The sequence below is a fragment of the Lethenteron reissneri genome, chromosome 28 (assembly GCF_015708825.2).
Source record: "Lethenteron reissneri isolate LAM-NWPU_2019-01 chromosome 28, ASM1570882v1, whole genome shotgun sequence".
In the NCBI taxonomy this organism is placed as follows: Eukaryota; Metazoa; Chordata; class Hyperoartia; order Petromyzontiformes; family Petromyzontidae; genus Lethenteron; species Lethenteron reissneri.
The window spans coordinates 3,871,490-3,887,639 of record NC_083806.1 but is presented as its reverse complement, the minus strand read 5'-3'; the positions used below and the strand labels follow the sequence as shown (position 1 = coordinate 3,887,639).

The window sequence follows — 16,150 nt, the reverse complement described above, 5'->3', positions numbered from 1 at the left end:
CCCACTTCTCACACCCCCCCTTCTCACCCCCCTCGCAACACCACCACCACCGCTCCTCCTTGATTCAAACATTGACATTGAACCTCATCTTGATAATTATAATAATAATTGATATTCACGTTATTGTTCAAATCTTTCATTGCGAATGCCACGCCAGACCGTTGAGATTAATCGCAGGTGCTTGAATATAATTAGTCATTCAGTGTCTTTGGGTCTTTCGGTAAAATCACGGAGTTGGTTATTTTATTTGAACCTATCTACTTGACTTTACCGAAAGACCCAAATATATATTGAATTCCTGCAGTCACGAAAGCTTTAAGTCAATATACAATTGTTAATTATTTTGTTTGGTGTGCTTTGTGTGAAGTTTCTGAATAAAGTGCTGTACTGTAATCGTTATTTAAACTTTGCGAGTGAGTCCATTCATTCCTTTATTCAACCACGCGAGATCGTGGATGATTATTTCGTCTTATTTATTATTCAACCCCGCGAGACCTTTGTGAGATTTACCTAGTTTTATTATCCTCACTCAACCGTGTAGGTCCATTGTTATGTTATTTCACTTACGCGAGTCATTGGTATCCTTTATTTAACCGTATGGTTATTTACGTCAGGCTATTGACTTTATTACTTAAACATGCGATCCTACTACGATGTATTATTGCTTTTAACAATATTAAATCATTTGGGTCCATTGAGATGTACTGCCTCCTTTAGCCGTGCGAGCTAATTGGTATTGATCCTTTGCGGGTTCATTAAGATTACGTATCATTAAATAAAAGTTAATACTTTGTTTACTTCTCGTCCATATGAAGTGTTTTATAAAAACACATTTAAGGCCTTCGGCCACGAAAGTCACACAAAAATTGCACACGAACGACGCATTTAAGCAAGCTCCGTTTAGAAGTTTTAAATTAAACATTTGAATTGTATTGTTTTGAATTAGATAATTGTATTTCTTTATTAAAAGCTGATATCATTTTACATCTGGACGACTTCATTGAAAACGACATTTCATGTGAATTTTCTCTCGTCGTTCAGTAGATGTCCTTGCTGGGGGTTTGGTTCGATGCGGACTATCACCTGTTTGGGATTGCGGGATCGATATAAGGCGACACAGAGCTGCTGGCCGTGCGAGAAGACCGCCGTCTGCAGATCGATTCCAACGTAATCGAACGTCTGTCCCTGTGCCTCCGTCGTTCATGCAGGGGGCGCGTAGGTTTGCAGCGCCCCCTGCATGAAAACGACGGAAAGTGCAGCGTTCATCACAGATAGATAAAGTTGTGCGCTTATATAAGAGTATGCTAAACCAATTGATATTTGACTTAAAATAACCACGACACCCCACTCACATTGATTACGGCATGCCAACTTTATCAATTACGCGAGCCTATTCACATTCTTCTTTGTTTTACCATTATCCCATTGAGATGAATTACCCTTTTGATGCGTCTTTTATTCATCCTCGCAAACTCCTTGCGATTTAATTGCATCAGATGTTTATGTAGTATCACGTTCATGGCAAGTGATGGGATGGTGCAATTTTAAGCTGATATTTTTTTTAACCAATTTACGTCTGATACAGGCGTGGGGAGGCCTTTATCCAACAATGGATTGACCAAGGGCTGTAAATTATTGTTTTGTACAGGCAAATAATTACACATGCCACAATCGGAGCCCTTGGGATGATGAACTACTTTCACTAAATGATATTGTAATAAAAAAAAAGACTAAATGTTGTAAGAAATTCCTTTATTCTTTACAAATAAAATATCAAGAATACAAAATACATGGCAAACTAAAACAAGTTGACCAGCATGGTGAAGTATGGTCACAAAACCCCCAAGATCAACACAGTATGGGGAACCCTACATCCATCATTACATTGACAAACCACTGTAAATTACATGTCAACTGATAACGACTCCATGTGTAATGGACATTACTAAAGACAAGGCTCAGTGGAATGATAATTAAAACCTTTCACACTCCGCTCTAATATAAGCAGCTGTTAATGGACGCAAAATTACGAGTTAGTGTGTTACACTAAAAGGCAAGCAATGCATCTGGAATAACTAACAATGCATACTTTAGCTTAGCAGTCATTTCTAAATGAGACTTCACCTACACATGCTCAGCGTCAATCCAATGCCAGTGAAGACAGATCCGGAACAGATTGCGGTTTTCCCTTATTTCCGTACTGGAAGCTCGCCAAACCGACAAGACAGTTGAATCTTGCACTTGTGCAATTCATCCGCGGTGTTTTATCCCTCCCGCTCAATGGGAGGCTTGTATTTTCCAGAACACGAATGTGGAAAATATGTTGAAGATGTGCCCGTGGCAGGTATTGAAGGTGACTGCGTTATTGTTCGGCACGTAATTAAGAGTGGATTTATATACTTCCAATCAATCAAAATGTCTGTTAGAATGTATTCTTTTCTAATCATACAAATGTATTACAATTATGTCTACACTATATTGGGGCCAATGAAGAACAAAACTGTACAAACTAGACATAAATAATGAAAATACCAATCGAGACTAAAAACAATGCAAACATCTGTTATTATTTGTATTGCAGGTGAATCATAGCGCTTTTAGTGGCTGATGGAGTAACGTAAAACTACTACATACGGCAACAAAAATATAGACAAACATCGATTATCATGCATGCGCATAATTCGATGTATTTATCATAAGATTAAGAATCATCAATTGATGCATCATTACACGCTGATAACGATGGCTGACGGATCTCCAATGAGACTAGGTGGTGCTGCCTGCAGTTGTCATTGCTTGCAGATTCGTGATGAGGTTGGCGGGCAGCGTATCGCGAGAGGCCTGCATCCTGTGTCGTGCGCGCTGGAATGCTTCTGCAAAAACCGCAATACAAACTTGTATACGTAATTACTTGTTCAAACTATTTTATAAACATTTTTTTTCTGGAACGTTTCCAACATCTATACCCAAAATTACCAACACAAAACAAGACTTAAACATGAATACATAAGACTTGAGACCAGGACTCAATTATAATCACGAATGCATTGTTCTGTGATTATGTGATTGCAATTAATTACGAGTGACACGATTACATTTGTATTTTACCGCAAGTGTGCTTTCGGTAATGTCTGTGTGGTCTGCTTTACTTTTGCATGTGTAGCATATTGCTTTCATCAAAAGGCATCGGGGTACCCTTTGTAACTTTGTGGTGTTGTTACAATGGTTTGCGGTGTGAACCGCAGCTACAAAGGAAAAGGCGTCTCATGACGGACAGACCAAGTTATTCCAATAACCTGTTCCACATGTCTAGATTGAGGCACGCTTCTCCAGGCAGACTAGGATTTATCCCCGTAACCGCTTCCACGTGTCGCTGCTGCCTTACCCAGCACGTTGTGAATGGAACTTTGCTGGCTGTAGCCACCCAGCCGATCCAGCACACTCGACATTCTCTGCTTTGAGTTGTTCGTGTCCTGAAATGCCCTGCGAGGAACCAAACCAAACAAAGAAAAAACCCAGCAACGAGGTGAAATGTAAACCGTTTGCAAAGTGTCGCAGTCGCATGCATTAAACTGTTTTCATGGTGTTGTAAAAATGAGATGCGGTCACATTTAGACACTATATAAATCCAAACCACATTGTACAATGTCATTATATTTCTTATTAAGAAAGACATAACCCAATAAGATATCTCATACTTATTGTTGATCATATATTAATTATCCTTTTCACCCAAAAAAGTCTCAAGATTATTTTTCAGGAGGGTCCCGCATTGGGATGTTAGGAGAATTGTAATTAATCAAGTTGGAAACATATGTTTGGCAGCCTAGGACACACAGTCTATGTATGTGGCTATACGATTAACAACTATGAGTATATTGGGTTGCATCCTTGGTGCATAATTACTACCGTTAGAAAGAATGCTGGCCAAGGGACGAGGCTGGTGATAGAAAGGCAGCCAAGGAAGGGGGCCACACTCGAGAAAACCACTAAAGAGAGGGAGCGATGAAAATAACTCTTGTGCATTGTGGCTGGATTGTGCCATCGCATGACCGGGTGAGAGATGATGACAATGTGAGGAGGCCTTCATCTCGCAGTGGATAACCCAATGCTGACGATGACAATCATGATGATGATTACAAAATAAGCATTTGTTCATACGACCCTCACTAAAGGGTTGGGTGCAGTGGGTGGTGTTATAGTGTTATTATCGTAGTGTAAGAGGGAGTTGACTTTTCTGCAGGTGATGTTTTTTCTCACTCAAGTCAATGCCAATAGAAGACGGTGTGCTGTGACGCTCACCTGGACTGCTGTATGCAGTGCAGCTTTACAGTGATGCTTCCCGTGGTCTCAGTCTTGAAGCCATACCTGCTCAGCTTGTCTCCCTGTAACAACACAGCAGATGATACGCAAACACACACAAATCACACATTATACAACAAAGCCAGAGATCCCCGAGTAGCCTACATAGGCTGTTGGGGCAAGAGATGTTAGCGTTATCACATCTATTGATGTGTATATGTTGTAAATGTAGAACTTTTCTGAGTGTGGAAAGGTGATGAGACTGTGGTGAATCACAATAACAGGTACTTGGGAAACCCTGGCCTAGTTGCGCAGCCTTAACTCACAGTGTACATCACACAGTGTAATTGGTCGTATGAATGTGCTTTCATCGCCTACAATAATAAATTACGTCAGTTGCAATAAAGCACGTGCGACGTTGTGACAGCACCGTTCACAATCTGTAGAATGTATAATACTGGTAAATGTGGATGGACCGGGTTGCAAGAACTGGAGTTTGGGAAACCGTGAGTGAGGTGGGGAGGACCTGAAAGGTAGAGGGGATCGCCACATAGGTGGGATCCTCGAGTTCATCGAACCCGCCGATGAAAAACCTCCTCAACTCGGATGTCAGTCCGGGCTGGACTGGGCGCCACGCCTGGCACACGACCTCGCTGCAGCCTGCGCACAATTTCATCATTTTGTTAACAAGACGCGACTGGGCACGATGCCAGTAAACTGCTCTTTGATGTGTGAAGGCTCCATCAAAGGACCATGGAGCGTACCAGACATGCTGGGTATCAGCAGGTAGCTGTAGCCTTCCGTGCGGTACCGGTGCCAAAAGTCCACGGAGATGACCTCCATGTACAGGATCGGCCACTGGGGCAGGGAGGCTGCACATGAGACAGCGTGTGAAGGGACTTCTCAATCCCAGTCGCAAGAATCATACGCCAACTTATAACCAAATCGACCTGAATGCACCCGATCTTGTCCGACCTCAGAAGCTAAGCAAGACTTGAGCCTGATTAGTAATTGGATCGGGGAATGCCCGAGAATAAAAGTGTTGAAGGTTTGTGTGGCGAGATGAAGCAAGACATTGCGGTATAGGAAAGTGACCAAATCCAATTGACCAAATCCATCTCTGCGAAGCTTTGAGTGTTATCATCCCCTGGTATGTGGTGGGTTCTCTCCAGGCACTCTGGTGTCCTTCCACATGAAGCCCAAAAATCATTAATGGAATTATCCAAACATCCCAATCCACCTTCAGATACTGACACGCTACCCACAATTCCCTGTTAGCTGGGTAAAGTAGCTGGCTAGTTGGCACCTAGGAGACCACGACAGGGCAGCGCTATGATTTATACAGTTGGCATGTAACAATGAATTGAATGAATAGCTCACCATCACTCTCATCTTCCTTCTTGAAGAAGGCTTCAAAGCTGAATGGGAAGGAGAAATGGGCCACATTGTTCTGGCCACAACACAGAAACACATTCCACCATCACCACCGGGTACACTGCCTGGTTAGATAGCCTTCTTGCACTAATAACATAATCACCGTCAAACTCCACCTGTTGAACAATATAATTCCACCAAAGTAAAACAAATGTATGACATGTTTTAATTATACTTTGTTTAAAAAGTAAAGGTGAAATGAGTCTTTAGCCAAGGGCATACCTTATTCGTTGACTTGGTTGCACAAGTATGAGTCACCCAGAACAGTTGCTCATTCGGGTTGCTTGACCAGTCTGAAGCAGAAAACACAATCCATATAACAGCGCCATGGAGCAGCCCCATAGAGTCGGGGAGATTTCTGGGGTCTCGGCCCCCCTTATAAATACTTAAGACTTAAATAGTGTCGGTACATATATTTAAAAATCAATAACGGCCATTCCTCATATACATAGAGGGGTGAGAGCCCAGAACAGAACGCACGATAAAACAAGCAACTTGTAAAATATGCAGGTAAAAATAAAGCCCTGTTAGCACCAACGACTTACTTGTGGGCATTTCCACAAACATGCGTACGGAGAGGTTGTCATATTCAAAGTCTTTTGCGGACACTGCAGCAAAGGACAGAGGGGACATCACTTTGCAGAATAGCAATGCAATGTTATTGTTAAAGTCTCACACCTTGCAGGAAACATCACACAACACAGGAAAGGTCACTGGCAACTCACCAATTTCCCCATTGACAACCAGCCTCAGTATCCCGGGCGGTGGCTGGAAGAGCACAAAACACAGGGCGTCAAAAATCTAATATTTTAAACCTAGAATACACGTATATTTCACCTTCTTGCACATGTACAACCTTCATCATGGGACATCCTTTGCCAGTACCAAAATATGAGAATAGGTTTTCCCCTTTTTTCTGGCAACAAAACAGGTGTTAAGATGTTAAAACACCAAACTGAAACCATTTCCGATTCCTTGTAAAATTCCTTGTAAAAGGTTTCAGTTTGGTGTTTTAACACATTAACACCTGTTTTGTATTCTTGGTTCTTTCGGTAAAGTCACGCAGAAGGGAAACAATAAAATAATACAAATATAAAACATAAAAAAGGGAAAACCTATTCTCATGTACAACCTTTTGTCAATCCACCGTCAACCTCCACACCATGAGGGTCATGGTGGTTATTTGACCACACTTCACCACGTTGGTCATTGTGGGTGGATTAAGGCAGGGAGCGTAGACATGGCGGCATAGAAGTGAAGTACAACCATGTATTTTGTTGCACTGCCTTCTCCTGACCACCGTGCAGCCCTGCAGCCCTGCAGCCCTGCAGCCCTGCAGCCCTGAACCTAACATACATGGTGGTCACCCACCTAATCGCTATCCATGTTCAACTTAGATTAGCTTCCAAGATTCGATGAGATCGGGCACATTCAGGGTGATTTGGGTCAAAGGCTGAAATGTGATTTTAAGAATATGATCATTCCAATACTCACCATCTCAAACTCGCTGCCCACCAGACTGGTCAGGTACTCTGTGTGCCGAGTGTACAGCTGCAATGGATTACACATTTGACAAAATTAGAAACATCCGTGTGCTTGCATCACACAAGGGTTAACTTTCAGGTCAGTGTGAGGTCATTCATCATCTTTCGCTACTGTTACAGTCTGAAATCTCGCTTTCCCCAGCCATCTGTGCTGTCTCCTCACTGGCCATGTTCAAAGCCAGGCTCAAAATGTTATACCTATGTCTATGACTAACAGCCTTTCTACGTAACATATACATGCTCACGGTCTCTGTCCAGCATCATGAGATGTGGATGCATTTAGATTCTATATAAATTCACATTATATTATCCAAACTGATGCAGTGGTCCAAAGACTCACATAAGGAACCAACAGACTCACATAGCAACCCTGCATAGGGACCCACAGACTCACAAAGACCCACAGAATCTCATAGCAACATACGAGTAACCGTATCTCTCTACAAAACAAACATGCCCATTGTTTCTCGACAGTATCTTAGAGTGAAGTTGGATGCTACGTAAAGCCACGGGGCGTTAGTGCATGGTCACTGCGGGACACGCACGTCGCGATACATGCGCTGCTCCCGCTCGCGCTCGTCGGGCCGGATGGGGTTGGAGGCATGGTCCAACGTGTACTTCCATACTTCCCTCCTCTCCGCATCCACCTCGATCCTGGCATGGCATGTCCACAAAGACAAAAAGTTCTCCCGTGTAGCCGTAACAGACTAAGTGCTGTTACCGAGCACCAATATAACCTGTCACAATGCAAGAGGGAGTGGTCTGGTCAGCATTATGCTTGACCACATTTGTCTCCCTAGTGCTGATATTTACATAAAGGAACAGGTATTCATGTTAGGCTGAGATAATCGCCACTGATGTTTGCTGCGGTCAGGAATCGAACTCGGGCAACCAAAGTGGTAGCGTAGTGCACTAACCACTATGCTACTGCTCCCCACGGCATCACCACACACACACTTGTACACATCCACAAGCTCTCAAGCTCTGCTCAATTGTGGATGACATTTAGCTGCCTTTCAGAGACCAAATGTATCTGCGTGTCGTGACTTGGCAAGTAGCAAAAATGTGGAGCACTCACTCACCTGTAAGGGCCCTTGCAGCCACTGAAGTCAGGCTTGATGGTTATGACCCCATTTCCAACCACTTTCACTGTACACAGAACAACCTCATTTTCCTCCTGCCCCAACCTGACATCAGAGACAAGCAAGAACCACAACAGCAGCAAGAAGTTACTTAAGCAGCCTCCTGCTAGTTGAGTGGAGTCAACTCAGGTATCCCACATAGCACTACGTAGTTTTTTGCCATTATAAGTTGTGTTCGGTATAAAATAAAATGTATTCAACTAATCTCACTCTAAATTATCTCCATGTGCTTGTCCTCCCCACTGGTACAACATTTTGAGATCCAGTCACATTTAGATGTTAAATAAACACAAACTGAATGAAATTGTTTATCAATACAAGTTGAGAATACACGTATCAGCAACATGTATCAGGCGCACTATCATACATGCTCTCGTACGCCCACTAGTGTTAGATAGTTGTCACTACCACGCGTGTGTGTGCGCGCGACACTGATAAAATTGAGTGGTAGTGTAGCGACAAACCCATCAATCGGAGTTCGATTCATGCTCACGGCCAACACCAGTGACGATATGGTCGATTCAGCTTTAACCGAGTACCTGGTGGCGTGTGTAAACATCGCCACGTGGGAGACGAAGACGGCCGGGCGTGGTGTTCGCCACCCACCCTCTCGTGTGCCGGGCCAGCTTTCATAGGTGCTTGCCAACAGCACTTGCCCCAAAAGTATGTTAAGGGAATATGGGGGATCTTTGTCTATCGCACGATCAGCTCGGGGCCTGTGAACAAAGGCTTGCATGCCGTCCATGTGGCACAACGTCTCAGTTGTTTGCGAGGAGCAGCGTCTTACCTGCCATGTGGACCCAGGTCTGCCATGATGTACATGGTTTGCACTGGGGTGCTGATGATGTGGTTGTGGCGCTTGAAGTCATCTGTTGGCTCCCACGTGATAATCTGCGACTTTGGGATCAGGCCTTCCCTGCAAGCAAAATCCAATTTATATAACATTTCAAATGACATTTTAAGAATAATATTAATGAGTGCTTTATATAGGTTAGATTCAGGAAAATTGCATCTCACAATGTTGCACAATCAGAAAACACGAAAGTACCTATATATGCAGATGTTTTCAGACAATTATTGAGTGTTTATATATGTGGGAGGCACCCAGAGAAAACAAACGCATGTGGGAACAACACTATCCCGTATATATAGAACAGATTATATTAGTCCGCACTTCGCTGAATCACATTCTCCCGGCAAGCCAGGGCATGGCGCCTCGCCACCCACGGAAAGGTTTCACAACATTTGTGTGATCAACCAACCCTTGCCTCCAGTGGTGTATTGCAGGCATGTGCCACCACTGCCTGACTAAAGTATTGGAAAAAATGGAACATATATAAATCTTGACTTAAAGCTTTCGTGACTGCAAGAATTCGTATTCTTTGGGTCTTTCGGTAAAGTCACGTAGATAGGTTCAAAGAAAATAACAAAACTACGACGTTTCGATCGCAACACGAGCGGTCGTCATCAGGAAAAGGGAGGTTAGCTTCTAAAGACAACTGCTTATAATGGTTTGAAATTGACGTAGCCCAAATGGCAGCAGCCAATACCAATGCAAGTTGTGGGCAGTGACCGCGGCGGTGATGGGCTTTCCACCAATCAAAGGGCTGCCAGGCAAAAATTAGCATGCCAATGCAAGATTGCCGATCATCCTTCACGGCGAGTGCACCAAGGTGGCTATGTTAATGTACACAGCTACCTCGCGAGCCATCCTCGAGGCTGCTGCTTCACGATCCCGCATTAACATGCTAATCTCGCACATTAACATAGCCACCTTGGCGCACTCGCCATGGAGGATGCTCGGCGATCTTGCAATGACATGCTAATTTTTGCCTGGCAGCCCTTTGATTGGTGGAAAGTCCATCACCGCCATGGTCACTGCCCACAACTTGCATTGGCATTGGCTGCTGACATTTGGGCTACGCCCATTTAAAAACTTTATAAGCAGTTAACTTTAGAAGCTAACCCCCTTTTTGCTGATGACGACTGCTTGTGTTGCCATCGAAACGTCGTAGTTTTTTGCTATTTTCTTTGAACCAATTTACGTGACTTTACCGAAATACCCAAAGAAAATCTAACAGATATACACGTAAAGGTAAACCTCATTTACCAGCTTATCAACAATTCACAAATCTGAATACTCATTCTATATTAACACATGTACAGCTCTCTTGTCAACCCACTGCTGGCTGAGGGCCTCCCTACTAACCACGCTGGTGTGGGTTGGTAGCTGTGGGGAGCATAGTTTGATCTGAAACATTCAAGTATTTACAGCTTCGAACGTTAAACTTACATGTAGCGTCTGTCCTGCCGTCTCCTTCGGACCATGGTCATTCTGTCACTCAGGAATGAGGATTCTCCAACACCATAGCCGCCCGTTTGCTGCAACATCCACATTCCTCAATGATCCCCCACTCATACTCCCGTCATTCATTGGGACTATTTGAAACCATACTTTACCACAAAGGTAAGTCAGTGTGGGTTGGTGAAGGGTGGTCATCCAGGATTGGTTCAGAAAAAACTCATCACCGATGTTAGCCATGGCTGGAAGTCGAATTCAGGTCGTACGGTTTAAAGAATAGTGCGTCGACTCCTGCTCCACAATTTTTTATATATCCACTGAAACTTGCGATGTGCAGCTCTTATAAAGTAGTAATGCATATTAATTGGCAACCACACAGATATGAACAGTACATTTCCGGTTTCTTTTACTTTTTACTCCATACTGATTTTCAAAGCATTCTACAGCTTAAGTTAATAAGGATGGCAAGTATAGGAATGATCATGTTATTAATTCCTAAGCAGTCCCTCTTCCATGTAGGCCAAGCAAAAGTCAAAGAGATTTCCTGCTCAAATGGGCAATGAGGTGGAGCTTATCTCCTGTTTCCAGCCCTTAACCAGAGGAAGGGATTCCCCAATCCTATGGCAGCATCCAGTCTATCCATAGGGCGACCAATGTTGACTCGAGTGGCTCGCAATCAGAAGGTTAAAAACTTGGTTGGAGGTTTATTACTCTTGTGTTCTTTCGGTAAAGCCACGTAGGTGGAAATAAATAAGTAAATACATAAATATAACATTTATACCAATTCAATAAAAATGAAAATAACTAAATTAAATCACGACGTTTCGGAAGCAACACAAGCCTCCGTCATCAGGTAGGACAGCCACAGCAAGAAATAATTTGCTGGAGTGGACAAGAGCTGCTCATAACAAGATATTAACAAGATATTATATAAGGTAAATTATTTCTTGCTGTGGCTGTCCTACCTGATGACGGAGGCTTGTGTTGCTTCCGAAACGTCGTGATTTAATTGAGTTATTTTCATTTTTATTTTATTTTTATTGCCTATGTGACTTTACCGAAAGAACCAAAGAGTATGGATCCTTGCAATCACGAAAACTTCAAATCTAGAATTGGTTGGAGGTTGACTCAGCCCATCATCCCTTTAGGGTGAATAAAATTTGAAACAAGTGGTGTTCATTTGAACTCACAACCCTTGCATTGTGCAGCGCGTGCTCGACACTGAGCCACGTGGCCATACCTCCTGTATAGTGGTGAAGCGATCGGAGTCGGTGTAGGTGAAGATGCGTTTGTTTTTGCGGCCGCCTGCTTTCTCCAGCTTCAGAATCTCTAAGTGGTACTGCCGATCCAGGGGGCTCAGGCAGCTTGCATCGTTGATGTACAAATCGTACTCGTGCTTTCAAAAGGCCAAACAAAATAAAATAAATCATAAAACTACAAACAACAGAATATAATTTTTGTGTTATTACACAGCAATTAATTTAAACAACGGTACCTGTGAAACAACCTTTGTGCAAATTAAGTTATGAACGTTTTTTATTTCCTTATGTGAATACAAAACGTATCCTTGTTATTTCACAATTGACTCTCAATGAACATATGCCATCCGTTTGTCCATATGCTGTTGGATGAGGGCCTCCCCACATCATGCAGTTGTGTTATTTGACCATACTTAACCATGCTGGTAAGTGAAAGTTGGGAAAGTTTTTTTTAATTGTACTGCGCAATGGTCTCTCACCCGGATCCAAATAAAGGAAACTTATGAGACTAATCGGTTAACTTGCTTGGTTTGGGTAACCAATGGCAGAGCCAGGATTTTCAGGTAGGGGGGGAAACCCCTCCAGCAATGAAAAATGATAGGAGTTGTTTAGTAAGTAAGGACTTGTCCCTTGCTTTGTATATGTATGTGCGGCGATGGCATAGCCATCGATCGAGGGTCGAATTCGAACCGTGTGTGATCGGCATCGCGCTCGCTGAAGGTATGCCGTCAGGGAAGTCGTGTACTTTATACGCAACTGCGCACAATTCTGTGAGTCACTTATAACTGCTTTGCCGTTACTTATTGCCAATTATGGACTCAGACTATTGTCCTATCATCTCATAGAGTCCCTGGCACGTAATAATATGCTACCTCGTGGCAGTGGGGGTCGCAAAATGCCGATTTATTACTAATAAACCCCAATGATCCGATCAAAATTAGGGATTTCGATCGGATCATTGGGGGGGGGGGGGCACGTGGGTAACCGATTTGGCTTACCTGGCTGAAGAGCTTCTCTTGGAGGCTCACCGTAACCACTTCCTCCTCATTATCCGACTTAATTCCAGTGGCCCCATCTGGGCCAGCACATTAAAAGTCAGTATTTTGTCAAACAGTTGCCTTCATCCGCCACGTCAAAGGAAAACAATCTTTAAATATTAACATCAACCTCTCAAAATGTTAAATGCCTTGGTTTAAAGCGCAGTGTCACAAACGCCAGCTGTACCGTTACTATCACGATCGCTTAATGTTTACACCACAGCACATATTGAGGTGCCCTGCAACATGGGTCGCCCGGTGGCAGCTGTCCCTTTGCGGAAAAAGACGAACGCAGTACCAGACAGCCATCCATATGGCTCCCCAATGAAATAATTTGCGAGTAATTTATTCAAAAAATCGTGAGTTTTGGACCATGACACAGATGCACGTGGGCCGCTCACCGGGAGCACGGGCCGCCAGGCTCTGCATCTCCATGATGCCCTCTCCCCCTGCGCCCCTTGCCAGCTCCTCATCCCGCACGTGCTTGGCCAGCCCGGAGGCAGACGTCACCTTGCTCAGGCGAATCCTGGTGCCACAGAGGGTGAGGCGAGCATAAGAGAGAACCGGACCCCAACATCTGTGCATTGCACTCACCTAGTGTCTATACCAGGTGTTGGGGAAACGTTTCCGTACCAAGGGCGTTGATACGTCTTCAAATAAACAATAAGGTGGTGTCGTCTGCTTGGTTCTTTCGGTAAAGTCACGAAGAAGGTAAATAATATAATTTTAAAAAATAAATACAAACTATTTTATTGTTTTATTAATAATAAAAATAAAACAATAAAACTATTTTGTTTTTAAACAATAAAACAATTTTATTGTTTTAAAACAATAAAAACAATATTATTGTTTTATTTGTATTTTTAAAAATCCCTTCTACGTGACTTTACCGAAAGAACCAAGAAGATGTTTCCCTGCAGCCACGAAAGCTTTAAATCGAAAAATGAGGTGGTGCTCATCTCCTGTTTACATCCCTGAGCCGGTGGTGGAAATTCGACATTTCTATGGCGGGGGCGAGTCTCTCCATAAAGGCAACCACGGGTGATTTCCCCACAAAGTGGTAATGAGTGTATCAAATTTCGATTTAAAGCTTTCGTGACTGCAGGGATTCATCTTCTTGGTTCTTTCGGTAAAGTCGCGTAGAAGGGAAGTAATAAAATAATAAAAATAAAACATAATAAAATAATTCTCACGACGTTTCGGCCACAACGCAAGTAGCCGTCCTCAGGTGAAAACCAGGTCCGTCGAGGCGACAGCGTCTGAATGATGGGGCTGAGTTAACCTCCAACCAAGATTTGAACTCTCGACTTTCCCCCTCGGTGGATGGTCCAACTATCTATCTTGTGTGTGGGGCACGCTTCAACACGCACCTCCAGGCACTTGCAAGTGGCCTTGCCTCTTGACACACCACGTACAATACCAAAGGTCCTTTCTCCTGACCACCACCACCATCACCACCATCCCATAAACAAGGGATGGACCCAGACGGAAGGGAGCAGTGATGGAACCAAGCAAGAAGCACAGCGAGTGTGGCGATGGTTACAATTCAGGGTTTGTCGATGGCGATGATGTTGACTGGGCAACTTATGGCAATGGGAACGGACCAGGTCTGGTGATGATGATGATGATAAATCAGTGGTGGTGGTGATGGTGGAGGGTGGTGGTGATGGGGGACGATGCAGATATGGAGCGAGCATGGTTGAGCGATGATGATGATGATGGTGTTATATACGGAGAAAAAATTGTTGATGATGATGGTTGATCATTGATGATAATGATGACGGTGCCGATGATGGTAACGACGATAAACACCGGAGTTTGAAGTTCTTCACGGGGTCGCTGGAGCGGTACACGGCCTCGCCCGTGTCCACATTGAACGCCTCCATCGCGCCGCCGAACGTGGCGCCGCTGCTTTACGGCGCCCGACGTCGCGAAACTGTCGCAAAGCGCGTCGCGTCGCCACGGCAACAGGGCCTAGTTGGTCGGGCGACTTGTATTAGATTGATAACACTGGTCAACACACTTTTTCTGGCATAAGGTATTCCAACGGTTTTAAGGAAGAAAAATATTAAATAAATGTGGATATCTACATAAAATGATATTATAAACACACTATCTTAAACATACAGCACCATATTTTAACACTAAAGCAGTCACTGACTCGCAACAACTTGCAATCATAAGTGACAGAGTTAATTTCGGGTAAAATCAATGAAAATGGGGTATGCCGATAGCATAAAAATGAGATGTGATAGAGCAAATATGAGATCAGATTTGGAATCAGCACCCTGAAATTAGTCTACAACAGCTGCAAAAGTCCAGGCCAGAAAAAAATGTTTTTTTTTGTTGACCAGTGTAATACTTGTAGATTTGAAGCTAATGTGACTGCAAGGATTCATACTCTTAGTTTTTTCGGTAAAGTCACGTAGGTAAAAAATACAATTATAAATCACGAGGCTTCGGAGGCAACACAAGTCTGCGTCATCAGGTGGGACCGTCACAGCTAGATTTACTGTATCAAGTGAGGCAAAATTCCAAGAGACAAGCTCTTAAATACAAGTTTAAGGGGGGAGGAGGGGGGAGGGGCTTATCTGAATGTGGTAGCCAATGAATGGAACGTGTTGGGGGGTGGGCGGGGCTGAAAGAGAACCATCGGTGCACCTCGACTTCACCGGTGTTGGCTGACAATCCAAATACAAAAAAATGAACCCGTAAAAACAAAGTTTTTCACTATAAATCATTTTTATGCGTGGCATCGGTTTTATTTTATTATTCATTTCTGTTTTTCTTGAGTAAGAGTTTCATTTTTATCACATTGGTATTTTAAATTAAATATAAAAAAAAATTTTCCAAAAAAGTGGAAATTTTTTGAAATTTTTTTTACGAAAATAAATTGTCACGCAGAACGAGTCTGTGTGCAAAATGTCAGCTCGATTGGATCACGGGAAGTGGGTTAAAAAACGACCGAAAGATTTGCACGGTCGTAAGCACGCAAGCAAGCAAGTGAACTTAATATAAAGGATTTAAAAAGCAGTACTGTTAAACGCTGGGGATGTCAACACTCGGTAAAGTAGAATAGTACCTGTCAAATAAGATGGTACAAATATGTGTAGTTAAATCTTTTTTACAT

General features: G+C 43.2%; 1 protein-coding gene across 2 annotated transcripts; it reads right to left on the bottom strand.

Annotated features, from left to right (window-relative positions):
- Nucleotides 1–1,780: 1,780 nt before the first annotated feature.
- Nucleotides 1,781–15,162, bottom strand: MKS1 (MKS transition zone complex subunit 1). 2 transcript variants are annotated; one of them, XM_061561883.1, is made up of 18 exons: nucleotides 14,833–15,162; nucleotides 13,422–13,546; nucleotides 12,982–13,058; nucleotides 11,965–12,120; nucleotides 10,716–10,804; nucleotides 9,210–9,338; nucleotides 8,363–8,467; nucleotides 7,826–7,934; nucleotides 7,231–7,287; nucleotides 6,462–6,504; nucleotides 6,282–6,344; nucleotides 5,959–6,029; nucleotides 5,683–5,752; nucleotides 5,067–5,174; nucleotides 4,829–4,962; nucleotides 4,303–4,385; nucleotides 3,386–3,483; nucleotides 1,781–2,873 (listed from the first exon to the last, which is right to left on the bottom strand). In XM_061561883.1, the coding sequence occupies exons 1-18, from the start codon at nucleotides 14,904–14,906 to the stop codon at nucleotides 2,767–2,769; spliced, it is 1,698 nt and encodes a 565-aa protein (XP_061417867.1). In that variant the 5' UTR covers nucleotides 14,907–15,162; the 3' UTR covers nucleotides 1,781–2,766. The 2 variants fall into 2 exon arrangements, with proteins under 2 accessions (XP_061417867.1, XP_061417868.1); XM_061561884.1 differs by lacking the exon at nucleotides 14,833–15,162 and having other exon boundaries at nucleotides 11,965–12,158; nucleotides 13,422–13,463.
- Between the last annotated feature and the right edge of the window lie 988 nt (nucleotides 15,163–16,150).

What these genes read in the sequence shown, in the direction of transcription:
- MKS1 (XM_061561883.1), bottom strand. Translation starts at nt 14,906, where the DNA reads ATGGAGGCGTTCAATGTGGACACGGGCGAGGCCGTGTACCGCTCCAGC. An exon ending in GAAGGAAGATGAGAGTGATG is followed by an intron (nt 5,175 to 5,682) that starts GTGAGCTATTCA and finishes TCTCATGTGCAG; the next exon opens with CCTCCCTGCCCCAGTGGCCG. An exon ending in CGATCCCCTCTACCTTTCAG is followed by an intron (nt 4,386 to 4,828) that starts GTCCTCCCCACC and finishes GTGTTGTTACAG; the next exon opens with GGAGACAAGCTGAGCAGGTA.